We start from the raw sequence: 27,184 nt of genomic DNA on the forward strand, positions 1-27,184 counted from the left end.
ATATTATAAATTCTCATCCAAATAGACTATATGCACATATAAATCATTCATGAGGGAACTGAATACAAAAGAATACAAAAAATTGGTTCTCTGAGTCTTTTTCAGGAAAAAAATGTATACATATCAGAATGAAAAAAATTACTAGGTTAGATACTAAACTGATTAACATTCCACAGGGCTAAAAAATAACAACTTTTAGGGTTTCCCTGGAGGCACAGTGGTTGAGAGTCCGCCTGCCAACTCAGAGGACACGGGTTCGTGCCCCGGTCCGGGAAGATCCCACATGCCTCGGAGAGGCTGGGCCTGTGAGCCATGGCCGCTGAGCCTGCGCTTCTGGAGCCTGTGCTCCGCAACAGGAGAGGACACAACAGTGAGAGGCCCACGTACCGCAAAAAAAAAAAAAAAGAATAATAATAATAATAAATAAATAAATAAATAATAACAACTTTTAGGTTAATGTTTCTTCAAGGCTATACAAGAACAACACCTTATCAATTTCTACAGGTTAATGTTACAGAACTGTAACCTCTGTGCTTTTTTTTTTTTTTACTTTTTTTTTTTTTTTGATAAATGTATTTATTTATTTTTGGCTGTGTTGGGTCTTCGTTTCTGTGCGCAGGCTTTCTGTAGTTGCGGCAAGCGGGGCCTACTCTTCATCGCGGTGTGCGGGCTTCTCATTGTCGTGGCTTCTCTTGTTGTGGAGCACGGGCTCTAGACGTGCAGGCTCAGTAGTTGTGGCTCACGGGCTTAGTTGCTCCGTGGCATGTGGGATCTTCCCAGAGCAGGGCTCGAACCCGTGTCCCCTGCGTTGGCAGGCAGATTCTTAACCACTGCGCCACCAGGGAAGCCCAACCTCTGTGCTTTTATCAGTAGTGGATTGTTAATCAAATATACTGCGACAACAGTTATATTCCCAGGAGTATCACGTGAAGGTTAAGTTGGATTATGAGGAAAACTCTAGCATTATATTAAAAAAAGAATGATCATCATTTTTTGGCTTCTTTATTTTTTAAAAGTCTTTATCTTTTTAGCTCTACTTTATTTATTTATTTTTGGCCACGTGGCTTGTGGGATCTTAGTTTGGGCCCTCGGCAGTGAAAGCCCAGAGTCCTGACCACTGGACTGCCAGAGAATTCCCCATTTTTGTCTTCTTTAAAGTTTGGGATAAATTTTTCTTTCAGATACAAATTGTTTTACATGCCTCAACAAAGGGGAAGTTTTGTTGGCTTAGAGAATTTGGGTTTTTTCCCAAACTGAAGGTTGTAGCCCCTTAATGGGATGGTGGATGGAAATCAATGTAGTGTATGGCAACTAGCATTTTTAAAAAATAAAATAGAATATCAAAGTGTATCAAAAATAATAAGGTTGGGCTTCCCTGGTGACGCAGTGGTTAAGAATCCGCCTGCCAATGCAGGGGATACAGGTTCAAGTCCTGGTACGGGAAGATCCCACATGCCGCGGAGCAACTAAGCCCGTGCGCCACAACTACTGAGCCTGCGCTCTAGAGCACGCGAGCGACAACTACTGAGCCTGCGTGCTACAACTACGGAAGCCTGTGTGCCTAGAGCCCGTGCTCTGCAACAGGAGAAGCCACCGCAGTGAGAAGCTGCGCACCACAACGAAGAGTAGCCCCTGCTCACCGCAACTAGAGAAAGCCTGCGTGCAGCACACGAAGACCCAATGCAGCCATAAATAAATAAATAAACAAACTATAAATTTATTTAAAAAAATAATAATAATGTCAATTCCCTGGTGGCGCAGAGGTTAAGAATCCGCCTGCCAATGCAGGGTACACAGGTTGGAGCCCTGGTCCATGAAGATCCCACTTGCTGCGGAGCAATTAAGCCCATGCGCCACAACTACTGAGCCTGTGCTCTAGAGCCCGCAAACCACAACTACTGAAGCCCTTGCTCCTAGAGCCTGTGCTCCGCAACAAGAGAAGCCACCACAATGAGAAGCTCGTGCACCACAAGAAGGGTAGCCCCCGCTTGCCACAACTAAAGAAAGCCTGAGCCCAGCAACAAAGACCCAACACAGCCAAAAATAAATAATAGATAAATTAATTTTAAAAAAATAAGGTCAAGTATCAGGCATGTATGTGTGTGTTGCGTGTGTGTGTGTTGGGTTATAAAATGTATTTCCCATTGAGAGTAATGGTTAAAAAGTTTGAAAAACATTGACTTAGACCATTTAAGACTCTTCCTAGGAGCTGCAAAGGGACCTATGCAAAAAACAACTACTTGGAAAAAGATGATTAAAATCAGAGTTTTGTCCTCAAGGAGGGAGCTGGGGAGTGGCTATTGGGTAGAGTGGGCTACAGTTGAAGACTGACCAGGTGGTGCTTGGTCCTGTTGTTCTCATGCTCCAACCCCCCGAGCTAAGAGACATGCCTTACAATATCTGTTCTCCTTCACTGACATAATAATTGGAATTTTATCTGGACACATAGCCACCCAGCTAAAGACTACATTTCCCAGCTTCCCTGGAGTTGGGTATGATCGTGTGACTAAGTTAATGATTTATACAATGATAGCTGGTCTATACAATGTTCACAGAAGTGATGTATGCAAATTCAAGGTCATTGAATGGTGGAGGTGGGGCGGGTGGAGGGTGGAGGGGATGCCTTCTTTTTCTTCTCCCTCATTCTGCTGCCTAGAACAAGGACTCATTTGGTACCACGTAGACAAAGGCAACACCTTAATGATGGTGAAGCAACAAAATAGGAGATGTCCAAGTCCCCGACAGGTGCTATCATACCAGCCAGCCCTGGATAATTACATAAGCAAGAATTCTTTCCTGTTTATGCCACTGTTTCTGAGTCACTGTTATGGCAGCTTAACCTATAGCCTACCCAATACCCTCTCCTTATACATTGTTAGTAGAAAATGGTGCAAGTTTGAAGTGCTAAGGTACAGAGACATTTGACACATCTGATTTTAAGGTGTGTGGACTTTAAACCATATTCCCAGACAGTGCCTGTTTGTCTTCATATCTGGGCTCCAAAACCCAGCAGGGTGAGGATTAGATTGAAGGTCAGAGGTAAAACAGTTCTTGCCTGTGACATGTGCTGCTTAGATTAAACCATATGAAATTGCTGTTTTTGTAAATTAAAAAAAAAAAAGTCAACTATTAGCAATTTCATATGTTTAAATCTAACAGAACTGATGCTGGATTCCACAGATATGGAGTCTTGGAACTCACAAATAGCAAGTTCTTCAACAACTGTCCTTTCTGAAGGGCCTAGGCCAAAAGCTGAATCCCTATGGCAGAGGACGCTTAGGTGCATACCCGGATCAAGAGTCTCCTGCATGTCAATAGCCTGACTTCGGGTGTGATAAGAGTCTGACAAAGCCTTGGGAAATATAGTGAATCTAATGGGATAACTTATAACTATCTTAAAAGGGACAAAGTGAAACTAATGAAATAAAGGCAGTTAGCCACAGTTTTGTTGGGGGTGGTGGTGTAGACTTTAGGAGGAGGCAAAAGAGGTAATGATATGATTTAAACCCATGTGTGTAAGCTACAAAATCAATCTCTTTTTATGGGGCTGTGTCCCATCAGTCATAGTACTGCAGATAACAATCTCTTCCTGTCCCTCAGTCAGTATGACAGTATGGTAGTATGGCAGATGGCAAGCCCATAGCTTGTATGTTACAGATCCAATGGTCTTATGAACACTGATTTTTTTTGGCCTCGATTCCAAATTCCCAGGAAAGAATCCGATTGGCCAAATATAGCAGATGCTCCTGGTGCCCTGTGCCTCGTCTGCTTGGCACATCTTGGGCTTCAGCTGTCGCTGTGGACAGCTCCTATGATGCCTTCCCACCTCCAAGCTGAGCCAGCTTCAGTATTTCTGCCTCAGGGCTTTTCCCAAAGCCCCTCCTAGCTCAATCAGCTCGCACACAGGTACGGGTTGGCTGTGCAAGGTGGACATGGGGGACTTACCACTCCCAGGAGAAACCCCCAACTTACAGAAGACAGGAGTCAGCCCAGCCTCCTGTCCTTTAGAAGGATGATTCTGAAGTGTATTTTACATGCTTCCTCCTAGGGCTCCCAGTGGAATTGGGAACCACAGTAGTAACCAGTTCATAACACACTTTATTAGTTTTCCTTCCTTCCCTGTCTCCCTCCTTCCTGCTCTCTTACTCTGGCTAGGATTACCTCCTACATGAATTATCTGCACCCAAATCCTTGTCTCAGGTTATGCTTTTGGGAAACACAAACTTAGTTACCCAGTGTGGGTCAGATGACCACTCTCAGACCAATCATCTTTGGCAGAAACATGGCTGCCCAGGGCCTACCCCAGGGTGTGAGGATGGGTTGAGGGAAGGAGCTGACAAAATTTCCCTGCAAGATTGGCCAAAGGTGTTCCATACACTCACTGAATGTTGGGCTGAACTTCTGCATAGAGGTAGGTCGAGGTGCTTCCCACAGATAAAGTCACAATTTTTTCTCTGAGGGAATTTCCTTGTGGTCCAGTGCTTAGGAATCAGTGCTCTCACTGCTGAGGACCCGGGTTCAATCCCTGGTTGGGGAACTAAGATCCCACAAGCCGCATGGCATGTGCAAAAAAAAAAAAAATTTGTTCTGTGTACTTTATGGCTGCTCTGGGAACAGAATTTCTTTCTCTCTCTCTCTTTTTTTTTTTTTTTTTTTTTACCATTTTATTCTTTCAGTGATATATTGGAAAGTTACTTATTTTAAAATTTCTATCTCATATCTAACCTCTATACTGAGATTTCATTAATTCTAAGCATCATCCCTAGTTCACGCCATATCTCTTGTCTCTATTATAGCAACAGCCTTCTACCTAGTCTCCTTTCTTCCAATCTGTTCCCCACTCTGAAGCCAGAGTGACTTTCCCAAAATACAAATTGGATCATGTTACTCTTCTGCTTAAAGCTATCTACAGTTTCCTATTACGTTCATGTTAAAATTCTCAACACTAATGTGGCCTCCATGACCTGAGATTTTTTTTTTTTTTTTTTTGCGGTACGCGGGCCTCTCACTGTTGTGGCCTCTCCCGTTGCGGAGCACAGGCTCCGGATGCGCAGGCTCAGTGGCCATGGCTCACGGGCCTAGCCGCTCCGCGGCATGTGGGATCTTCCCAGACCGGGGCACGAACCCGTGTCCCCTGCATCAGCAGGTGGACTCTCAACCACTGCGCCACCAGGGAAGCCCCATGACCTGAGATTTGAACCCAGCTAACTCTCCAGCTTTATCTTCTGCTAAGCTGTCTCTTACACTCTAAGATCCCGATGCTATAAGCTTTTAAAAAGCTCATCTAAAAGATCTTGTTCCCTCTTATCTCCAGGTTTTTGTCCTTGCTGTTTCCTCTGTCTGGAATACCATCTCCTTCCACCCCACTCCTTTCTCCCTTGGTCTTCACCTAGCCAACATCTACTCACCCTTCAGGTTTTGGCTTGAATAACACTTGTCAACTCCAGAATGGGTGTACCTGAAATGCACTGCCGTATTACCTGGTAGATCCTAGTCTATGCATGTATCATACAGTGACAGGCACGTGGGAGGACACTCAGTATGTTGAAGGAAGGAAGGAAGGAATTGAATGGACTCTCTTTTGGGTTTTCTGGAATGACTGTCCAAGCCAGCTTGGTGATTTTCACTCTAGGTGAAGCTGACTCACTTCCCCCAAACATGAGACTCAGGCCTGGCCCACCAGAACAACACATACCCTGGCCCCTGGGCCATAGGTCAGGATTTGGCTGATAATCCAAGTCAAGGCAATCAGCCCAGTCAGAGCTGAAATTAGGCCTTCTGCTTGAGGAACCAGGAAAAAATGGTTTTAATTTTCACTAGCCTTAGAGCTGTAAGGTTGTAAGAAGCAGACACAGAGGGAAACAGAGCCAAAAGTTGGAGAAGGCTGGCTCCTCATTTCCAGCTGTAGCCTGGTTCTGTCTCCATTTTGGAGGACACTGTTCAACTCTAAGTTTATTTCACCTGTTTACTTGTCCCCATGCCCAAACTTTTGGGAAAATAAGAGTGCAACCAAGCCCACGCATGAGGGGCCAGAGAGGCATGTGAGAAACAAAATGTGCTGAAACGGAAGGTCTCAACCTGGGGCTCCCTAAGGTAAAGCAGGACATCAATCCAGTGACTCTCTAGCTTCATTCAAGAAATATTTAATAAGCATTCAGCATATTCTAGGCATGTGTTTTTCAAAGTGTAGTACATGGATAATCTGTCAGAATTCTCTCCTATACTTCCTACTAAATCAGAAGCCCTGGGGGCTCAGGAATCTGCATTTTAAAGCAGCTCTGTAGGTGATTTGGGTTCACACTGAGGTCTGAAAACCACAGGCACTGAGCTGGGTGCTGGGGCCCACCTAACACAAAGCAAGGCAGACGTGGTCCCTGACTTACCAGTATATTTATGTGGGGCAGGGGTAGGCAGGGGAGTGAGGGAACGGCTGATTACAATAAGATGATAGAGTGCTAAAACAGAACCAGGGAGACCACAAAAGAGAGGCGCTTAGCTCAAACTGAGGAGGGTCAGAGAAGTCTTACAAAAGGACATGGAAGCTAAAGTTGGAGGAGCTACAGCCCTGAAGAGAAATCTGTATTTCACAGAAACAAGGAGAGTAAGTACAGCAGTGGCTGCGAACGAAACGGCTAATGGGAGAGTGTAGAGTGAGAAGCGGACGAAGGACCCAATTGTGTAAGACCCCAAACCACCCCACCCCTCCAAGATGTCATCGGTCCTCGCCTTCGCCGGCCCTTTCGCCCTTCGTGGAGGTAGGCCCGCGCCCAAGGGAAACCACGCAGCTCCCGGCCTCACGCAACTGGAGGGGCGGGGCTTGGCTCTTCCGGGACGCTCCCCCGCCCCCCGGGGACTGCGCGGGACGTGCCCGCCCTGCGCGACGACGTCAGCGCGCCCGCGCGCGCCAGGGGAGGAGTGAGAGCTGCGGGCCGGGAGGCGCTGACGCTCCGGTAACCCGGGCAGGGCAGTGGGGAGGAAGGGGCGGGACAGCGAGTCCCCCCAGAGTGCGGGGTCGCGGTTTGGTCCCGGAGCGGGAACCCTAGAGGAGCTCAGCATCGCTTCCTCTCCCAGCAGGCCCCGTCCGGTCCGGCGATGGAGTTTCCGGACCTTGGGGCTCACTGTTCGGAGCCGAGCTGTCAGCGCTTGGGTGAGGGGGTGAGGGGGTGAGGGCGGGAGGCGGGGCCGGGGCGGAGACGGGCTTGGAAGTGCAAGTGGCGGGAAGGGCGGGCTCCCGGGCTGGAAGTGCCCAATGGGGGGCGGGGCTCGAGGTTGGGGCGTGGCTTAGGAGGTAGTGGGCTAGGTCAGGGGTGCAGTTCACTGCGAGTACGGCGGCGTTTTCGTTCCCCCGAGTGGGAGGCTTGAGTGAGCGGGAACGAGGTCGAGGTCCCCCTGGACCTGCAGTCCAACCCACTTCCTGCAGATTTTCTGCCGCTCAAGTGCGACGCCTGCTCGGGCATCTTTTGCGCAGACCACGTGGCCTACGCCCAGCATCACTGTGGATCTGCTTACCAAAAGGTGAGGGGGCGGTCTGAGGGTGAAAGGGGGCGGATGGAGGATGGCATGCAGAATCTCTGGAAGCCCTCTGCGTCCCATTTCCTCTCTTTTACTGTCTTTCTGAGGCTCAGTGCTGGGAACATTGCTTCCTTTTGCGTTTATGGGGGGATGTCCAGGTTCTTTCAGGACCAGAGATTTGGCTGGTTTGGGAGTAGGCCACACACCGAACCCTGCTCCCTGACTGTAGGATATCCAGGTACCTGTATGCCCACTCTGTAATGTGCCTGTTCCTGTGGCCAGAGGGGAGCCCCCTGACCGTGCTGTTGGGGAACACATTGACGGAGACTGCCGCTCTGATCCAGCTCAGCAGAAACGTAAGGTAAGCGTTGGAGGGGTTAACCATGGTCACCTGGGACTACAGATGCCTGGAAGTCTGTACAACTGTTAGGATGGGGTTGAAGGGGGCTCAGAGTCTCAGCAGAGACAATGCTCCGTACTCCACCTCAGATCTTCACCAATAAGTGTGAACGCTCTGGCTGCCGGCAGCGGGAAATGATGAAACTGACCTGCGACCACTGTGGCCGAAACTTCTGCATCAAGCACCGTCACCCACTGGACCATGATTGCTCTGGGGAGGGGCACCCCACAAGTAGGGCAGGGTAATTGCAATTAAGTCCCCTACTTGCCTTTGGGACCATCCCATCCTTTTGAAACTGACTCAACCTCTGTCATTATAGTTGGGAAACGTCAACCTGTCCCCTTTGGCTAGGGAGTCTTTTTATTTCCTTTTGAAGTGCATGTTTTCCAGACCTTGTGGAGGAGGTCCCCTCCAGACTTCCTTGGTCAGGCCAGGGAGGAACATGCAAGCTGACCGTGCCTGGAGGCATGCCAAGAGTGTCTCTTCCCTACAGACTGGCTGCCATCTCCAGAGCACAAAGCCTAGCTTCTTCTACAAAGACCATCCCCAGCCCAAACCAGACCATGGCTTCATCTCCCTCTGCCAGCAGGTAGGCCTGCCTGTTTCTCCTCTTCCTTTTTTCCCTTCACACCTCTGACCTCAGCCTCTTGAATGTCTGCCATAGAGCCACAACTCAGTCTCCATCCCGGACAGCCTCTCCAGTGATTGCTCTGCAAAATGGCTTGGTGAGTTGGGCAGAGGTCAGATGGACAGAAGCAAACCCACAGAGAGTAAAGTCCAAGGCAGCTGGTCTTATTTTTCCTTTTGCAGAGTGAGGATGAGGCTCTGCAACGAGCCCTGGAACTGTCCCTGGCAGAGACCAAGCCCCAGGTCCCAAGGTACCTTCTCTCTGGTGAAAGAGGGTGGGACGTGGGCAAGGCCTCAGTTTGGAGGGAGGTAGGTGGGACCACTCTCATCCAATGCAGGATAACTGTTAGGAACTTGGGCTCAAAATTAAGCTTTTGAACTACAGTATATGACCTTTGACAAGTTCTTTAACCCATTAGTCTTAATGCCCTCTATAAAATGGGGACAGTACTAATACCTTATAGAACCCTACCTATGAAAATTGAGATAATGCTCAGAAGTGCTCAGCACAGTGATGCCTAACAGATGAGATGCTCACATTTTAGATACTGTCATCCAGCTTAAGCTGTTCCTCCCTCCCAGTTCTCAGGAGGAAGAAGACTTAGCTTTAGCACAAGCGCTATCAGCCAGCGAGGCAGAATACCGACAACGGCAGGTATGAGGACGGGGTAGAGACAAGCCCTGCGCTGGGAGGAAGTAAGGAGTTTACGGGGGGTTGGGGGGTGCTCTTCCAAGTAGCAGAGTTTTGGAATGGTGGTTATCCTTGTGTTTTCAATATGACTCCAGCCCATGCTGAGCTCTGCAGTGAGGACTGTCCCCCTCATTTCCTTGATGTCGAACCCTGTCTTCCTCTCCTCCCCCTCTCCTTGCTCCAGGCTCAGAGCCGCAGCTTGAAGCCGTCCAACTGCAACCTGTGCTAGGGCCCTGGGCTTGGGGAGGGAGGCTCAGCTGAGGAGGACTGTGGCCCTCGCATCTCTAGGGTCCACAGGGAGAGGAGGCCCGGAGCAGCCTAGAGTGAAGATGAGGAGGAGTAACGTGGAGGCTGCCTACGGGGAGCATCAGGAGAAGCAGCTTGTGGAGCTGAGCCTACAGGTGGCTCTGCTGGCCTCTCCAGCTGCATGGGAGAGAACAGCTCTGAACTGTTGCCTGGCTGGGCCCTGGCCAGACCCCACATGGCCCCCTGCATCTTGACATCCCCCGTATACTGGGGCTCCCCCCACGTGTAGGGGGCTGGGGGGGCGGCTAGAAAGAATAAAGAATCTTGGCAGTCAGTAAGACACCAAAGTGGTGTGTTTCTTTCTCCTCTCCAACCAAGAACAGAAGAGTCCTATCAAGAATGCTCACCTGATCTAAGGGTGGAGGCCCGCTGCAATCCCCCACACCAGAAAGTCACAGTGATCCCAGCACAGTCCACACTTTTATTCCCCCAAAAGTGCTTTTTTGAAAGGCTCCTTTCCTTCACTCTAGCTAGCACCAAGACCAGGATGAAATATGGCAGGGAAGAGGGTTATTTCCCTCAGTTATCCTTTGGGAGGGAAGGATACTTTTGTCACCATGCCTTAGTCTGGGGCTTGGTGTCTTCAGAGACTTCTTGTCCCTGCTGCTGCAGCTGCCACATGTCAGCATACACCCCGCCTCGGGACAACAGAGCCTCGTGCCTGGGGCAAGGAGAAAAACATAAGTCCCAACCAACTATCAGTTTTACCCCAAGAGTCCTCGCCACTAGTCTATGAGATGACAGGGAACTGGCGAGGGAGATCCTTCCAGAAAGCCCTGGGATTCCACAACCTTTTCCTGGGGCCCTCAATTCAGAGGCCCTTCCCTGTTCATCCTGCTGTGTCCCTTACCGTCCTCTCTCCACAATGCAGCCATCCTTGACGACGAGGATCTGGTCAGCACTAACCACAGTGGAGAGCCTGAGAGGTCAGAGATCAGTCACCTACCACACCACCAGTGTGGGCCCCGCTGCCTGCTGCCCGTCCCGTACCTGTGTGCCACCACAATGGTGGTGCGGTTGGCGCAGACTTTGGCCAGAGAAGCCTGGATGGCCCTCTCATTAGGTGTATCCAGCGCAGATGTTGCCTACAGAGAGGGACTGGGTAAAACTGCCCCTGCCACCCAAAACCCCAGTGGGAAGAGGATGCAAGCTGCTGGCCAAAGCCTCAGGAATCAAAAAGAACCTGTTTTGCGCTTGAAAACTGCAAGGTGTTTCTGTGAAACATGGATCTGTGCTAGCTCTCCCAGATGGAGACGGTGCCCAGCAGGAATGGCTGGGGCACGGGTCGGGGAGGAAGGAGGGGAGAAGGCACTCAGGGCCCTCACCTCGTCCAGCAGAACGATGTCTGGAGCCTTGAGAATGGTGCGAGCGATGGCGACACGCTGCTTCTCCCCACCGCTCAGCTTCAGTCCCCGCTCACCCACCTGCGTATCGTACCCTGTGGAAATTGCCCACCTCCCTCAAGTCACAGTAATCAACTTGTTTTCTGTGACCAGATGGGCAAGGAAGAGGTGGAACCGAGGTCAGAGGGAGTAACGGGACTGAACTGGGCAGGAGGGGGACTCTGCAGGGGAGGCTCACCTTCAGGGAAAGCCATAATGGTGTCATGGATGCCTGCAGCCTGAGCCGCAGCCTTCACCTCATCGTTCCCAGCTGTGATGCGGCCGTAGCGGATATTGTTGGCAATGGTGTCATTGAAGAGGACAGTGTCCTGGGGCACGACTCCAATGTGAGACCGGAGAGAGACCTGGGTCACCTGGGGCCAAAAGACCACATGCTCTGGCCTGTGAGACCCACTCAGGCCTGGAAGGTAGGATGGAATGGTGGGAAGCACATGGGATGAGAGGCCCTGCATGGGAATCCTGCCTCCACCTCCCCAAACCCTAGCTGTGAGGGCAAATCACTTAACCTCTCTGAGTCCGTTTCCCCATCGATAAAGAGAAAATACGCTTTCTGTCCCTGCTTCCCTGGGCTGCTGCAGGTCTTTGTGCCTCATACAGCACTATACCACTCATTCTCATGACTACTTTCCTTATGTAGGTCATCTGCTGCTAGAAAGGCTGAGGTGTCCTGGCCCAACTTTCTGCAGGGGTGACAGCTCCTCCTCCACTCCCCGGATGCCCAGCACCTGCCATCCTTTCACACACAGGCCCCTAAATTACAGTCTTCTCCCAAGCATCCTTACCTGTGAAATGTTCTGCCCATCTATTCGGATGCAGCCAGAGCTGATGTCATAGAAGCGAAACAGCAGGCGCAAAATTGTGCTCTTCCCTGCTCCTGATGGGCCCACCTGTTGCATGAGAAACAAAGGGAAAACATTCTAAGGCCCATCGGCTTTTAAATCTTTCTCTCCAAGAGGCCACCAATGTCCATGGAGGCTGCTACATTCACTCCGGTAACCTGGCATGACAGGGCTAACTCCACAGCCTTGGTCCCAAGCTACCACGGGCACTCGAATAAGGGAAGCTCAAGGAGTCTGGGCCAGCTGGCTGGGTCTCCTCTTACCAGGGCCAGTGTCTGTCCAGGCATCACGGTGAAGGACACATCCTGCAGCGTTTCCCGCCTGCAAAGAAGGATGGGCACGCTTAGCAGGCCTGCTGCACTGCCAGGGGCCCCCTCCAACACTAGAGCCACTACTGGGCCCTGCCCCTCTCTTGCTCAGGCTCTCTTCCCAGGTAGGGGTGGGCTGAGAAGCAGGGAGGAGGGGCAGGAAGGCAGTGTGTAAATGGACACCGGAAAAGGGGGCTGGGGGGCAGTGAAAGGGGAGGGGCTCACCCATCGGTGTAGCTGAAGTGCACATTCTCAAACTCAATCTGGCCCCTCTGAAAGTGAAGGGGCCCTGCTCCAGGAAGGTCCTTCACCTGGGAGAGTGCCACCAATGTGTGCCATTACAGGCCTGGTATTCTCCAGACACAAAGAACGCCACGCGGGCTCCCGCTCCCCACAAACCCGGCTCCTGTCTCCTCACTCACTTCCTTCTCCTCTTTTAGCAGGTCAAACATGTTCTCCATGTCAATGAAGTTGGTCTGGATCATCCTGCAAGAAGAATGCTGGCTGGAGCTCCTCTGAGGAGCTGGAGAAATAATGGTGCACCCTGAACAGGTGAGGGCCAGGGTCAGGTTACCTGTAGTAGGTGCCAAACCAGTTGAGGGGCATGTACAGCTGGATGATGTAAGTGCCAAACAGCACAAAGTCCCCAACCTGTGGACATCAAGGGAAGAGGACAGAGTCACAGCAGGCCTGCGGGCTCTCACCCTGCCTGCTTCCCACCCAGGAACCTGGTGGCCTAAACAAAGATCCCGGTCCCCTCATCCCCAGGCCCAGCACAATTCCCTCACCTGTAGCTTCTGCTCACTGACAAAATATGCACAAAGCAGGGAGCCAGAGAGGAGTCCAAGTCCAATCACCAGGTTCTGGGTCTGATTTAGTAAAACCAGTGAAGCACTTGACTTCCACTCCAAACCCTGGGGCCAGGACATGACAGGAAGGAATATCACATACATGCTGACACTCACCAAATCCCAACCTGGCCCTGGGCACCTTCAACCTCACAGCCCACATTTTACTCCTCTCTGTCCTGGTAATTCCACAAGGCCAGGCTGTTGCTCTCAGTAGGCCTCAAACTAGCATCCTCACCTGATATTTGATGATGGCCTCGCGATAGCGTTCCACTTCATAACTCTCCGCATTGTAATACTTCACCTGGTGAATTCAAACCACCGCTGTTCCACATGGCCACAGCTTTCAGCTCAATTCCCCGTCCCTCCTCCCTAACTGCAAACAGCACACCTCGCACCCCCCAGCTGCTTATCAGCCCCGATGGTCCCAGGCACACTCTTCCACATCTCCGAGCCTCACAACACTGCCACCAAGGGCTCTGTTACCGTCTCAAAGTTTAGCAAAGAGTCCACAGCCCGTGCCCGGGTAGCATTCTCCTGTGTGTTCATAGCACGTCGAAACTTCGTTCTCCACTCAGTGACCACAATGGTCAGGGCTAGAGAGTGACAGGAGGAGGGAGAGGGAGACGAAGAGAGCAAGACATCACTCCCAGCAGCGGAGACCATGTGCATGTCTGCTGCTGGTCACATGCACACTAACCCTGTGCTACAGCCCAGGCACCCAGATTCCAAAGGGGAGGGAGTCTTAAGCTCCCCGAGGGAAGGGGCTGTGTCCAAGACCTCATTGCAGGCTGCATAAAGCCCGTGTGAAAATGGTTGTGGTGAACAAATGAACGCAAGCTGCATCCTGTTACAAAAATGAGGTTCGTCCTTGACTCGCATCCACAGCGGGCACCTAATGTGACCAGGATGCCCTTCCCCAGCCCTCCCTCCACCCCGGGTGAGCTGAGGTTCCCTCAGCAGAGGAGGCTCACCCGTCACATTGGGGAGCAGCAGGAGGCTATGCGGGTCCACTGATCTACAACCTCCCAAAGCTGGGTCACCTGAGTGGGGGCAGGGCTCATGCCCAAGGGAGTCCATGGATAGCTCAGGGAGGTGGTTTCACCAAGCAGCGCTCACCGAGGTAAAGACTCATGCACAGGAACACAATGAGGCCAAACCAGGCGTTGAAGAACATGCTGAAGTAGATGATGCCAATGATGATGTCGGCCAGCGTGGGGATGATGTTGAACACCAGGTAGCTAGGAGGTAAAGTCAAGCAACGAAGAAAGGTTTAAGGGCTCGGAGCCAGCAACTCTCCCTGGGGGGTTTCAGCGTAGTGTTTTGTTTTCAACAGCAACAGATTGGAATCAAGCTAAATGCCCCTTAAGAGGTAGATGGCAAAGTAAACCATAGGATGCCCAAATTATAGAATGCTCTGGATCAATTATAATGAACGAGGAAGACCTTCATGTGTGGGTTAGAATACATCTCCCTAACATTTTGATAACAGGACCGTTCTGAGAATGACATCTACGTCATGACACCATTCATTTTAGGAAAAACCTCCACGATACCACATTAGTTCTGTGAGTCTGCATGTATATATGCAAAAAAACGCAAAAAAACCAGAACTCAACGTACTGAATGGAATGAGAACCTCTGGAGAAGTGAGCGGAATTCAGAAGATACCAGCTTTCTGTCTTCTTTATTTGAATTATTACGAGAGCACGTGTACATTAATTTTACAATTAAAAGAAAAAAGAGGACAGAGAAGCAGCCCCTCAAGCTGGGTCGGTTCTCCTGACAGCCCCTCCACCCCTGCTTCTCCAGACCCGCCCTCCCACACTTCCTTTCCATTGGCTTGGCACCTGAGCAGCCCCGTGACGCTGGATGTGCCCCGGTCCACGATCCGCAGCACCTCCCCCGTGCGGCGCCCCAGGTGCCAGCGCAGCGAGAGCTCGTGCAGGTGGGAGAAGAGGCGCAGCTCCACCTGCCGCGAGGTGAACTGCTGCACCCGGATCCACAGGAACGTGCGCAGGTTGCTCACGAAGCCTGGGGGAAGCCAGGGGAGGCCTTGGCAGGGCTGAGAAGCCTAATGACATCATCCCAGCAGCAAGATGTGAAAGGTCTGAGAGCACCAAGGGGCCTGGGGGAGGGACGCCTGTGGGAGAAGGGAGAGGGGCCAGTACCAACCAAGGTGAGAGCAGGGTCCCTCATACCTGTACTGCCGGTGCCACCCCCTTGGAGGAACTTGAGGAAGACATAGATGATGACAGTCCAGACCAAGGAGCTCCAAGGTGCCTTCTGGGTCAGCAGGTTCACTATGGAGAAAACGAGTCCGAGCCCACTTATGGACCCTAGAACCCTCTTCAGAAGAAACTGCCCCAGGCATCAGCCACAGCCTCTTTCTGACCACCCAGCTCTCAACTCGGTCCCACTTCCCTAGGCTAGTCCCCTGCACCAACCAGGCCAGTGAAAGACCAGAGTGCTGAGCTGACAACCGTTCTCCCCCTCACCTATGTCTCTATAGAAGATGGGGACCAACACGTTCAGTCCCCGGTCCAGCCCCATGAGCCCCAGGCAGGTGAGCACAACAAACTGCAGAGCTGGACTCCCCCGAGGCCACAGGTAGCCACTCAGTAGGCGGAGTTTCCTGCCAAGGTCTTGCCAGGTAGACCGTGGTGGCCCCTCTGTTGACTGAACCTAGGATGGTGAAACGCATAAGGGAGGGAAGCTCAGAAATCAAAATGAAGTGCACTAGCCAGAAAGCCCCTAGGGAAAATGTATGCGATTACAGCTCCCCGGTAACGGTAACAGACCAACAAGCAATCCCTGATGGGGTCAGAAAAGCTAACAGGGCACAAACGGAGACTTAGGAAAGAAATGGGTTTTTATGGTGGGAAGAAATAATGACAGAGAATGGAATTAAGATAGATCCGAAATTTCAGAAACTGAGGTGTACCTGGCTCCTGTCTACATCTTGATCCTCCTCATTGACCCGCAAGGTGTAAGACTGGGGACGAAGTCCAGGGGCCCAGAGCCCCAGGACAAAAAGCCCTCCAGAGACCACATACCGCAGCACCCACAGGCTAAACTGAACCTAGAATTAAACATATGTGGGGAGACTATCAACGAGGGCCAGAATCCCATTGTTACTACTTATAACACATCTAGGGACTGGGGTAGGGCACACACCCAGGTCCTCCTCAAGGGCCCAGCATCTAATAGGCTCTAAAAAAAATCCACAGTGACTCAGCACAGCCACTCCCCACCAGCTGGCTATCAGCTCCCAGCAGCGCTGGCCCCTCCTTTCTGCCCTTTCTTAGAGGCATTCGAAAGCATGGAGCCAGTGTGACCAGACATGCCGTCTTTCTTCCCAGCACCCGCTACCCACGCTTCCCCACCCCCCACGAGGTCACTCACCTGCTGGCTCAAGTTCGCCCTTGCCCACCACCATTGTGGGCTGTTCCAAGACACGAGGGCCAAGTTCTCGGCTGCAAAAGCCACAGTCCAGAGGAGCAGGAGACCCGGGCTGTGCGTGAACTTGATCCAGACGCCCATTGCTAGCTTCTGCCGTGCCTGGCTCCGTTCCGCCACGAGCAGCCCCAGGCCACAGGCGCTGGCCACAGTCCCCAGTACAGAAGCCAGCAACAGGTAGCCTGGCAGTGGGGCACCCTGGGCAGCGCCCACCCGGCCAACCAGGCCGGCTAGGGGCAGCGCCACCTGAAGTGTGGCCAGAAGCAGCTGCAGCACGTAGGGAGCTACGCGAGGGCCGGCCGCCCAAGACACCGCGTCAGCGCCACCTGGCCGCTCCGGACGTTTGCAGGGAAGAGCCGGCACCAAGGCCAGAGCCCCCAGGCCCACCAGCGTCGAGGGTACAAGCGTGAAGAAAAAGCAGGGGCTGAGGCCACCCTTCGCCCAGACCGGACCCGCGGGTCCTTCGGCCTCACAGTAGTTGCCCACAGTCACCATGGCAATGCGTGGCCGCCGGCCGAGGCTGAGGGGACTGAGGGGCAGGAGAACTGGACCGGCCGCTCGGGGCGGGGCGCGGAATCCCGGGTATCTCGGGTCATGGAGCCTCGGGGCGCTAAGCCGCGGGGGTCGCGGGGCAGGGACGAACGTGGACCCGGCCACACCACCCACTCGCTTCGCGCACGCGCCGCCGCCACGCACTCACGCCGGGCACGTACGCAGTCTCCGCCGCCCGCCCCTAGCTCGCGGCCGGGGGACCCTCTGGCCAAGTTGGGGCCCACAGGAATGTTCAGCCTCTGCCTCCAGCCGCTCTCTTCCGCAGCAGCCCCGCCCACCGGGGCCGCTCCCAGCCCCTACCCAGGGCCCCATTGGCCGAGTGTCTCCGAAGGGGCGGGGGAATGGTGCACGCTGGGGAAGGCAAAATAGACCAGCGGAGCCGGCATGATCACGTGCTCAGGGCGGGAAATCTGATCGCACGTCCTGCCGGAGTCCTTGACCTCCACGGAACCTGGGATCGGAAGCCGCCCTCTCTTCGCCCACTAGGTCAGTATACCCAAGCGATCGCATCGGCCAGCTTTCCCACAGGGCCGACCCGGTCCCCAGCCACCTGGGTGGGTCACACACACCCCACACCCCGCTTGCCCCCAGAACCTTGGCCACTCGAGACAACAAGCCGCGACCTGGTCAAAGTCCCTTCTTTATTAAGGGTTGTCAAGCTGTACACGGTCCCCACCCCACTCCGCTGTTAAGTTCGGGCAGCGTAGTTCACCGCTCACCCGCAGCGGACCGCAGCTGCGTGAGGGGTGGAGCGGAGGGAAGGAGCTGGGTCCCAGCATGCAATGCGGCAGCCCAAAGCGAAGCCGTCCTGTCGCCCCTCCATCCCCCTCAAGGGCCAGTGGGATGTAGGCCAGAGCTCTCTTGCTGGTACGGAGCCAGTCGAGGGCACACTTCCAGCCCTGTCCATCCCATGTGCAGGTGGCTGGGGGTGGGGGTACAATAAGCAGCAATAGGGGCCAGGAAGGCCTCAGTCTCCCGGGGGGCCCATCTTAAAAGTTGGAGAGGGCAGCAAAGAATTTCCATCCTGCTCCTGCAATTTAGAAACTTCCTTCTTAGTGTCAAAAGATAGCATGAGGGGAGCTAGGAGCTAAAGCCTCCACACCAAGACAAAGCAAAAGCTGAACAGAAGGGGAACGAGCGAACAGAACAGGAGCAAGTGGCACACATGCCAGTGATGTGCAGGAAGCAGGGGAGAGGTAAGCAGGCTGCAGCACTGGGAGAGAACTGGGGGTGAGGTAAGGTCCACAGCCTGAGCTGCTCATCTGTTCAGGGTGCGGGGAGAACGGCTGCAGAGGTTGAGGGTCCAGGCCCCACCTCCCCACTCCACAGTTGGCACAGGTTCTCCCTGCTTGGCAGCTTCTGTGGTGGGCAGTCCTCTGGAGACTTGCAGGGGTGGGTGCAAAGGTGGCAGTACTGGGGCTGGGCTGGGGACCAGTTTCTAGCACCACACTCTGAGCCAAGGGATATCCTGGGGATGAGGCTAGAGTCCTGTGTGCCCCGGTTCCTAGGCCCCCAATCTCTCTCCTGGGGCCGTGGCGAGCCCAGCATTGGCACCTTCCTTGGCCAGGCACAGACACACAAACACCACACGCGTGGAGCCAGGCAACACTCAGAGGAGCCCTCCGTGGCAGGCGGATGGGATGGCAGGGCAACGGTGGCCTCCATCCTGGGGCATAGGGACCCTCCTCAGCCTCGTCTATACCTGTGGAGAGAAAAGGGTTGGTAATGGAGATAGTCTTCAGCTATCTGCTTACGCAACAGAAGCCTGGAGATAAAGGAAACGGAAAACTTGATTCTTGAGGAGGTAAGCAAAGGAAAAATCAAGTCCTGGATTTCACAGTAGGTGAGGGAAGAAAAGGAAGTGTACTTTGGTGGGGAAGTTGCAGTATCTCTGCCTGAGAGGCCCACCTCCCTTCACATGAGAAGCTTTAACCTCAGCCTGGAAGTTACTGCTTCTGGCAGTTGTTTTTGGGTCTTGAAGCCCTTACCTTGTGCACCTGAGGGGGAAGCTCATCCTCTGAGCCCTCTTCGGGCACGGGCTCTGGGTGCCTTGATGCTGACTGCCCATCTTCAGCCCATCCTCCAAGGGGCAGCCGAGAGAAGTGAGAGGGAGCCCGGGGCACTGTTCCAGGATCTAAAGATACAAGTAAATACTCTTAGAATGAACACAAACAGGAGCGAGAAGGGTTCTGGGGCTTTTTGGGGTAGGTGGAGGTGTGGGGGAGGGATTAGTCTCCTTGGGTCTGGTCCCTCTGACTTCTTTCATCCCCTAGAGGCCCCAGAAGGACCACCCTTCCCTGAAGACTCTGTGTCCTTCCCAGTGGATACCTGTGATGCCTCCGTAGCGCCTCTGGAAGCCCCCATGCAGGGCAGTGGTCTCAGGAGCTCCAGGTCGGGGTGCAGCACAGGGATAGCTGGCGGAGCGGGGGATAGGCTGGGGGCCCCGGGCACCCTCTCCCCCCTCTTCGGGGGCACTCTCCCCACTCTCATCACTCTCCCGGCGGTGCCACACATGCCGCTCAGGTTCAGCCTGGGCCTGCTGCTTGTGGAGCTGAGAAGTGGGGGATTCATTAGTTGGGGACAGAAGAATATCTGTCTGAAATAGCTACCTTCCACCATGGTATCGGCCAGTTCCCATTTAGACTGCCTCACCTAGAATCACTGACCCAGAGTATCTGATGTGTTAACAATGTGTAACAGACACATGATATCTTACAGGTTAAATTCTCAGCAGATCCCTGGAACAAGCCTGTGCACAGATTGTAATAGCTCTCGTTTTCCCCAGTCATTTGATTCTGGAACAAATTGGTTGTGAATCTAAGTACCAGGAACTCTTTTAGGTGCTAGGGATACAGCAGTGAACAAAATAGACAAAAATTCCACCCCCTGTGGGGCTTATATACTTGGGGGAAGTGGGGAAGGATAGATAATAAACAAATAAATAAGGGAAAAATACAATGTCCCATGGTGCTAAAGGCTATGGAGAGAAAAACAGAACAGGAAGGTTCAGGAGGGTAGGCAGGGGAGGCTTTTACTCAGGGTGGCCAGAGGTGGTCTCAAAGAAAGAGCATACTTGAATGAGGAGGGAGCCCTGTGGATATGTCAGGGAAGTAGACTCTTGGCAGGGGAAACCACAAGTGCGGAAAAGCCCTGGGTGAAAGTAAGCTAGGCTAAAAAGGATAGGAAGGGGATATATGTGGGAATGGAGGTTGCAGAGCAGGTAAATGGCAGAGAAGAGATTTGAACCCAGGTCGTGCTTCACATCTAAAACCCTCTATTCTGTTTTCAGCTGCCACCTTGGTTCTACGACCCTGCCCCTTCCAGCCCACTCACCTGGTGCATATAGAGGGCATGCAGGCTCATCTCAGTGGATGCATATTCCGACAGCACCAGGCTCTGCAGCTGTCCTTCCCACACACTGCTCCCGGAGCTGGCTGTCCTGGCATCCACCCTGCCCCCCAGCACAGACAGCAGTCATCAACATTTCTGAGACCCACACAAATTGCTGGGGGCTACTGCCATGCCCTCCTCTCATGGCCCACCTCTACTCACCCAGAGCCTGTCATGGTGCTGGGAGCCCGGCCTGTGGGAGCGTGACCAGGCTGCAGAGGGGAGAAGGAGCGCAGGGCAGAGGCGACTTCAGCCCTGTGCCTGGAGCCCTGCAGGTCTCTGGGCAGCGGGGGGCCCCGGCAGGATGAGCCGGCTACCACATTTGCAATAAGGCTCAGTGGCTATGAAAGAAAAGGGTGGGTAGAATGCTCAGGGCATAGGGAGGCCTCTGAGTCCCCCAGTATTCTGCACATCAGGGCCCAGTGGCACAGACTGGACAGGAGGAAACTGACCCGGTAGGCCCTTCCGCCCCATGCGCACGTCCCATGTCCCAGGTCCTGGAGTCCACTCTTCCTGTCATCTCCCAGTCCCTAGGAACGCACCTCGGACTCAGATTGTAAGGATTGGATGGACGTAAAGAGGGCATTTTCCGGGAGCAGACCCCCTTGGGCAAGGCCTGCAGCTGCTCCGTCCCGCTGAACTTGCTCCTTGAGGAAACCTAGGAAGGCCGTGCTCTCACGTGGTGGCTGCCAGCCAGGGTTGGTGATGGCAAAGTGCATGAGTGACAACTCTGTCTTCCCATCCTCGGCTTGCTGGTACACTGAGGCCTCCGTCTGCCCACCGGATAGCCACTGTACAAGGGAGGCTGCAGTGAGCAGGACTGTCTCCTTACAGGAACCCTTTTTGTACCTTTCCTACTAGTGGGGAGGCCTTGCCCCTGGAGGACAGAGACCACAATGCACTGCTGTATCTTGTCCAGGGGCCCTGGTGCCCACCCCATGAGTGGCCACATGCCAGGCTAGCTGCTTGGTTTGTGCCTTTCGGGGAGCTTGGCCAAGGGTGCAAGTTTAAGGTTATGATCGAGCCCAGGCTCCTGTTTACAAAGCACTGTGTGCCCTGGTACAGGGTTGCCCCAAGGCAGGGCTGCCTTTTTGTGATTTGTTGGCTCAGAAGGGTGCCTTTTTGCAGTTTGCCCAAAGACACTGTATATGCCGGCATCACCTCTGGCCAACTGCCCCCCTCCCTCCTTTCCTAATACCTGGGGGTGCCCATGCTGGCGAACATCCATCTGAGCGAAGGAGCAGGTATCTCCAACACCAACGACCTCCACGGTGAAATTGCGGAAGAAGTCTATAATCTCCAGGGCCCGTGGGCGCAGGCAGAAGATGAGGATGAGGGGTGTGACAATGGGGCTCAGTAACTCCTCCAGGATGAACACCTAAAAGGGAAGGGATCAGGGTCACAAGAGAGCAGGAGGGAGCCCAGCCCTCGCCACCAGGCTATCAGCCAGTCTCTAGCAGGCCCTAACTCCAACTCCACTCACTGCCTTGTACTGGAAGAGCTGGGCAAACTCGTCCCGGGTCTGCGAGCGGTGGGCATTACCCTGCCAGTGGTCAGGCATGTAGTGGATGTGAGCGAGGATCACGCGGAGCAGCTGCTCAGGGCAGAACACCATGTGCTGGTCCGGAATAAAGGACCTAGTGGGATCAGGGTCATGGTGAGACATAAGCCCCCGGGAATGCTAGTTGGCTTGCTCCCACCTGCTCCCCGGGCCCACCTGCACACGGTCACGGTGACCCCCAGGAGCGTGACAGTGGTGAGGACGTGTTCCACAGCCAACACATCTTCGTCGTAGATGGTGAGGGCAATAAGCACGGCCAGGATGGAGCCAGCAAAGAAGGCGCAGTTCTTGGCCAGCAGTGTCAGCAGAGGGGACAAGAAGCAATTCATGTACTTGGATGCGGGCTTGTAGCCTCGGTTGAGGCGGGACTGTAGCTCGTGCTCCAGCTCGTTGAAGTGGCGGAGGTAGCAGCGGCCGTAGAGCGACCAGCAACGTGCTCCCAGGGCTCCCGGCTCCCGCTTCAGCACCTCGGCATAACTGAAAAAGGCATAGAGGATCTGCCAGATGAGGATGAGGGGGCACAGCAGGAAGTTGGCGATGCCAATCCACAGGATGCGGTTGCTGAGACGCTGGGCCAGCTCGAGCCGTTGTCCCCCACGTTTGTACTCAGCCTTGAGGCTCCATTCATTGAGAAACAGAGAGCCAGGTCCCCAAAAGAGGATCAGCTCGAAGTTGTACTTGAGGCCCCGAGTGAAGAAGACAACCTCCCCGAGACCGGGCAGGCGGAAGCGCAGAGGCAGGAGGGATTTGTTAACCAGGGCCACCATGTAGTTCTGGAAACGGAGGATGCGGTGGTAGATGTCCAGCTCTGTGAGCTCACGCTTGTGGATGCAGATCTGGTGCTCTTTCTGGGTCTGCACGATCCGGGCCTGTACTTCTTGCCACGTGCAGTACGGAAGCGCAGACTATGGGGTGGGGAAGAGACGAGGGATGGAAGGTGGGGTGGTTGCCTCGGCCCCTTGCCCTGCATGAGCTGTGAGGCTCAGGGGTCCTCTGAGTGGAGCCTTTAACCGGATGCTCCTTGATCTGCCAAGGACGGGTGAGGCTGCCCGATGCCCGGGAATACACCCCCTCCCCCCGACTTCCCAAGCTGCAGAAGACGTCCTGGCCTGTGGTTGTAACTGCCCAACTTCCCAGTCTCACCATGGGGATGCGCAGAGCATGCAGGTAGAAGGAGTGGATCTCCCAGTAGCAGCAAATGTTATAGATGAACTTGATGAGCCGGTGAACCCAGAAGACACCAGCAATGACGAGGATGGTGATAAGGGAGCCATTTTCCTGAATCCTGGTGGGGAAAAGAAGGGGAGGAGTGGCCCTTGAGGAGCCTTGGCAGACATGCTGCTGTCCTGAAGGATTTGGAGAGGCTGAGCCTGAGCCTGTGTTCTGGGGAATGTCACTGCCTCACACTCCACTCCATTCCCCACCTGCTGGCTGAACAACAGGCTCTGGTGCCCTCTGAACTGCAGCACTTACCTGGCACTACAGACTTGGGCAGGCAAAAAGGCATCTGGCAGAGTAACCTTGACAGGCTCGGTAGGGTGAAGACTGTGGTTCACCATCTTGTTGGCAAATAGGATGTCGTAGTCCACACAGCTGACCAGGAAGGTGGTGAACGCAACCACAAAGAGGAACTGCCTGGGGAGTTGGGCAGAGAGGGCGCAGCCCGAGAGTCAGAGAGATACCAGCGAAATAACATGGGAACAAGGCAGAGTCTGGAAGCCCCAGACCAAGATTAGGGAGCAGCCTCTGGGGAAATGGGCTGGAGAACTCCCCGTGGGCTCTCTCTACTGCTTGGCCCCAGGGGACCCAAGCCAGCTCCTGTTTTTTGCTCTTAGCCTCAGGCACCACAGAATCAGCCTGCTTTTCTACCTCATAGTAATCTCTGCCGCCAGTCGCTGGACTCTTTCAAAGGTCTTAAATTGTGGTCTGTGGTCCCCAGTACCTGATTTCCTTTTGAGATGGTAATTAGAAGCCCTTTGCGGATTTGAACTCTTTGCTTACGGAGGGAAGGTTTCGCAACCCCTTGACATTTGGCAAAGCTATATGGCTCCTCCCTCCTAGCAGGCTCTCTACTCAGCAGCAGGCCTAAGGTGCAACCAAGGCAGAACAGAGACATTTTTCTCAAGTAAGTGGCTGGCACCTCCTGCCTGAACCATGCCCATTCCACTGGAGCTCTGATGAAATGATCAAGTCTGACTTCTCTTTGTGGAAGAGACAGGACTTGGAAAGCTTTCCTTATAAGCGAGATTAAAAAAGATAAGGCTGTAAAACGGTGTCACACCCAGTCCTTAAACTAGAAATGTTTGCAGAGTTTTGAGCCTAGGACTGACTTGCATTGGCGGTTTGGGCCAGGCGTTGAGCTCGAAGAGAGGAAACACTGAAATGTATTCCTTCACCACGTCGTCCATCTCTTCTTATACTTACATGAGCTCAAAGATCTCCCCGATGAGCATACAAGTGAAGCCATTCTTCTGGTGTAGATTATAAACGTGTAATTGTTAAGAAAAAGTGGTCTGTATAGACAGCAATTAAGAGCACAGGGACTTCCCTGGTGGCACAGTGGTTAAGAATCTGCCTGCTAATGCAGGGGACATGAGTTCGATCCCTAGTCCGGGAAGATCCCACATGGAACTAAGCCCGTGCACCACAACTACTGAGCCTGAGCTCTAGAGCCCGTGAGCCACAACTACTGAAGCCCATGCTCCTAGAGCCTGTGCTCTGCAACAAGAGAAGCCACCACAATGAGAAGTACGTGCACCGCAACAAAGAGTAGCCCCTGGTTGCCACAACTAGAGAAAGCCCGCACAGAAATGAAGACCCAACACGGCATTAAAAAATTAAAAAATTAAAAAAAAAAAAAAGTACAGACTTTGGTGCCACATACCTGAGCTGTGTAACTTTGGCCAAGTTACTTAACCTCTCTAAGCTTTTGTCTGTAGTGGTGTGTTGGGAATAATAGCACCTGCCTTGTAGGATTATTAGGTCTGAGATAGTGCATATAAGGTATTTAACACAGAAGTGACACAGAATAAGTCAAATGACATTAATTATTATGGTTATTAGCACACCATCAAAAAGGAGAATCACGCTTAGAGAGGTTCCTTATAAACCAACACTACAAAATGCAAGGCACATAGCTCTTGATAAATGTGAGGTATCATTATTTATAATGATCATTATTTCTCTAGCCTCTTTCAGGCTCAAGGTGCCTGAAAAGGATTAGAACCATACCCACACCGACTTCTCATCAGGGGCCTGGCTTAGAGAGGGGCTAAAGGTCCCAGAGCTCCAACACAGAGACACAAAGGATATTCGAGAGAAGAAGAGATCAAGGTTTTCGATGTGGTGCCAAGGTGCTGTGGGTACAGAAGCAGAGACGTCAGAGCCCTGAAGAAGTGGAAGCCCCTGCTCCCTCAGTGTTCCTCCACCAATTCTCCCCCCAGGCCCCAGCTCTGGCCGTCATGTCCAGGAACTCACACTTGCTCCCCTCAGGGACATGCACCAACAGGTCCTCCTCCCCGGGGGGTGAATCGCTGTAGGAGGCCTCTAGGCGCTGGTATTCAGTGTCAAACTGCGCCATCACCACCGCCCCCTGTCCACCTTGTCCACCTGTGGGTAATGAGGAAGGAGAGACCCAGGTTCAGACCCCTGGTGCTGTTCATCTTCTCCCCTACCTACTAGACCAGAAGTGAGTGAGAAGGAATCCTGGGCTTGGTCTCCACTACCAGTCTTCTTGGATCAAAGGCAGAGAAAGAGCAGTAACCCACGGAGAGCAGCAAGCTCAGGGCTTGGGAGGCCCTCACTGACCAATGAGGTCAGTCATTCCCAGAGCCTTTATCGAGTGTCTACCGAGGCCTTGCTGGCCTGAAGGCAGATTCTGGCCCTGTGGGGGGTCTGCTTCATCTTCTATTCACTGGAGAGAAGGGGTCCTCCCCCTCCCCTCCTAGAGAAACCTTGGTCTCCCAAGAGACTAGCAGTTTGGAAGCACTTTGTAAACAGAGGTTTGAGATAAGCACATGGCCCTACCAGCTCCATGGGCAGTGTCTGCTCCACTCCAGCCCTCGATGCCCTGGCTCTGCAGCTGCTGGAGGAGAAGGTGTCAGGCCCCGGAGAGTGGGGAGTGGGAACAGCAATAAACCCAACCCTACCACCCCCCCACGCCCACACTCAGGGGCGGCCAGGCAAGGAGCAGGGAGGCTGCAGTGGGAGAGAGGCACCCTTCCAGCCTAGGGCTATGCGTACTTCCTCTGGTTGTATTATACACGGCCACTCATTCAACTCTAGGGTCCCAAGAAGTGTCTTAATGAACCCGTGGAGACTGAGTCTCTACAGGGCTGGACTGTTTCTCCATTGCCCCACTTCGGCCTCAGAAATTAGATGGACCGTTCAGGGTCCACAAAGCCCCAAACCCAAAAGCCAAGAAGAGAGTCTTTTCTAAAGAGGACCTTTCTGGTCAACTCCTTCCCTTGCTTCCCTAGCCCCAAAGGCCCAGCAGGCAGGCAAAGTTCCTGGATGGGATATACTGATTGGGGCAGTGTAGACCCAGATCCTCGGTGAACTGTGGGTTGCCTTGGTCCTGGAGCTAGGCATGATCTAGGTGGCACTCAACCAGTCAGTGCAGACCCCGAGGCTGTGGAGCCCTGCCCAGCCAGGCCCCGGTGGGATTCCCTGGGCTAGTGAGAACCCTGGGTCCTAAGCTGACCAAGCCCTCAGGGAACTCACCACTTACTGGGTCAGTGTAGACCCAGGGCCCATAGACCCCCTGCCAGCCGGGCCTGGACTCAGGGGTTCCTGCGAACGTTGGAGGAATCGATCCAGTCCGACAGCCGATACCCGCAGGTGGGCTGGGTTGCCTCCCTACACCCAGCTGCCACGACCCGAGCCCAGCGCGCCCCCAGATCGCCCGGCCCCCGGCCAAAGGCTCGGCTCCCAACAGCGGACAACCCTGCGCGCGGCCCCGTCGCTCGCGCGCGCCCCCGTCCGCACGCCCCCGCTATCAAAACATTCCGGCTGCGCGCCCCCGCCCCGCCCGCGGCGCCCCTTCCCCCGTTACTCGCCGCGGGCTCACTTAGGGCTCCGAGGGCACCCCTGGCCAGGCCCGACCCGGGCCGTGAGATTTCGGTATCCGGTCTCGCGTTTCACCTCAGGGACGGTGACCCGAGTGATTCCAGGGTCTCCGTCGGCTCCACTGGGCTCAGCCGGACCCGGAGCAGTAGGCCCGGCGTCTGCCACTCACTGTCACCCGCAGTCAGCCTGACCAATGAACATGACGGGTGGAGACACGACGG

At 53.6% G+C, this 27,184-nt stretch overlaps 3 protein-coding genes across 15 annotated transcripts; 1 reads left to right on the top strand and 2 right to left on the bottom strand.

Moving 5' to 3' along the window:
* Positions 1 to 6,902: 6,902 nt before the first annotated feature.
* ZFAND2B (zinc finger AN1-type containing 2B) lies at positions 6,903 to 9,823 on the top strand. 5 transcript variants are annotated; one of them, XM_081243305.1, is made up of 10 exons: positions 6,903 to 6,950; positions 7,075 to 7,147; positions 7,421 to 7,515; positions 7,742 to 7,873; positions 8,002 to 8,153; positions 8,406 to 8,501; positions 8,577 to 8,637; positions 8,723 to 8,790; positions 9,122 to 9,194; positions 9,415 to 9,823. In XM_081243305.1, the coding sequence occupies exons 2-10, from the start codon at positions 7,093 to 7,095 to the stop codon at positions 9,457 to 9,459; spliced, it is 777 nt and encodes a 258-aa protein (XP_081099431.1). In that variant the 5' UTR covers positions 6,903 to 6,950; positions 7,075 to 7,092; the 3' UTR covers positions 9,460 to 9,823. The 5 variants fall into 5 exon arrangements, with proteins under 5 accessions (XP_081099431.1, XP_081099433.1, XP_081099434.1 ...); XM_081243307.1 differs by having other exon boundaries at positions 9,519 to 9,823; XM_081243306.1 differs by having other exon boundaries at positions 6,910 to 6,950; positions 7,072 to 7,147.
* Positions 9,824 to 9,915: 92 nt separating this feature from the next.
* Positions 9,916 to 17,155, bottom strand: ABCB6 (ATP binding cassette subfamily B member 6 (LAN blood group)). Its single transcript, XM_081243295.1, has 19 exons — positions 16,340 to 17,155; positions 15,879 to 16,016; positions 15,433 to 15,619; positions 15,136 to 15,237; positions 14,785 to 14,968; positions 14,054 to 14,175; positions 13,421 to 13,530; positions 13,173 to 13,238; positions 12,875 to 13,000; positions 12,661 to 12,737; positions 12,509 to 12,572; positions 12,312 to 12,397; positions 12,042 to 12,099; positions 11,722 to 11,826; positions 11,118 to 11,292; positions 10,862 to 10,974; positions 10,527 to 10,621; positions 10,387 to 10,455; positions 9,916 to 10,197 (listed from the first exon to the last, which is right to left on the bottom strand). The coding sequence occupies exons 1-19, from the start codon at positions 16,886 to 16,888 to the stop codon at positions 10,089 to 10,091; spliced, it is 2,535 nt and encodes an 844-aa protein (XP_081099421.1). The 5' UTR covers positions 16,889 to 17,155; the 3' UTR covers positions 9,916 to 10,088.
* Positions 17,156 to 17,573: 418 nt separating this feature from the next.
* On the bottom strand, positions 17,574 to 27,128 carry ATG9A (autophagy related 9A). Of its 9 annotated transcripts, none has more exons than XM_081243297.1 (16): positions 26,965 to 27,128; positions 25,923 to 25,977; positions 25,374 to 25,505; positions 25,209 to 25,252; positions 24,321 to 24,385; positions 23,370 to 23,531; positions 23,040 to 23,181; positions 22,053 to 22,801; positions 21,819 to 21,972; positions 21,534 to 21,713; positions 20,878 to 21,126; positions 20,498 to 20,676; positions 20,279 to 20,396; positions 19,274 to 19,496; positions 18,934 to 19,079; positions 17,574 to 18,647 (listed from the first exon to the last, which is right to left on the bottom strand). In XM_081243297.1, exons 3-16 carry the CDS (start codon positions 25,474 to 25,476, stop codon positions 18,642 to 18,644), a joined length of 2,520 nt encoding a protein of 839 aa, XP_081099423.1. In that variant the 5' UTR covers positions 25,477 to 25,505; positions 25,923 to 25,977; positions 26,965 to 27,128; the 3' UTR covers positions 17,574 to 18,641. The 9 variants fall into 9 exon arrangements, with proteins under 9 accessions (XP_081099423.1, XP_081099422.1, XP_081099424.1 ...); XM_081243296.1 differs by having other exon boundaries at positions 25,923 to 25,980; XM_081243298.1 differs by having other exon boundaries at positions 25,923 to 25,980; positions 26,954 to 27,128.
* Between the last annotated feature and the right edge of the window lie 56 nt (positions 27,129 to 27,184).

The sequence above is a fragment of the Mesoplodon bidens genome (genome assembly GCF_964165515.1).
Source record: "Mesoplodon bidens genome assembly, chromosome: 8".
NCBI classification, from domain to species: domain Eukaryota; kingdom Metazoa; phylum Chordata; class Mammalia; order Artiodactyla; family Ziphiidae; genus Mesoplodon; species Mesoplodon bidens.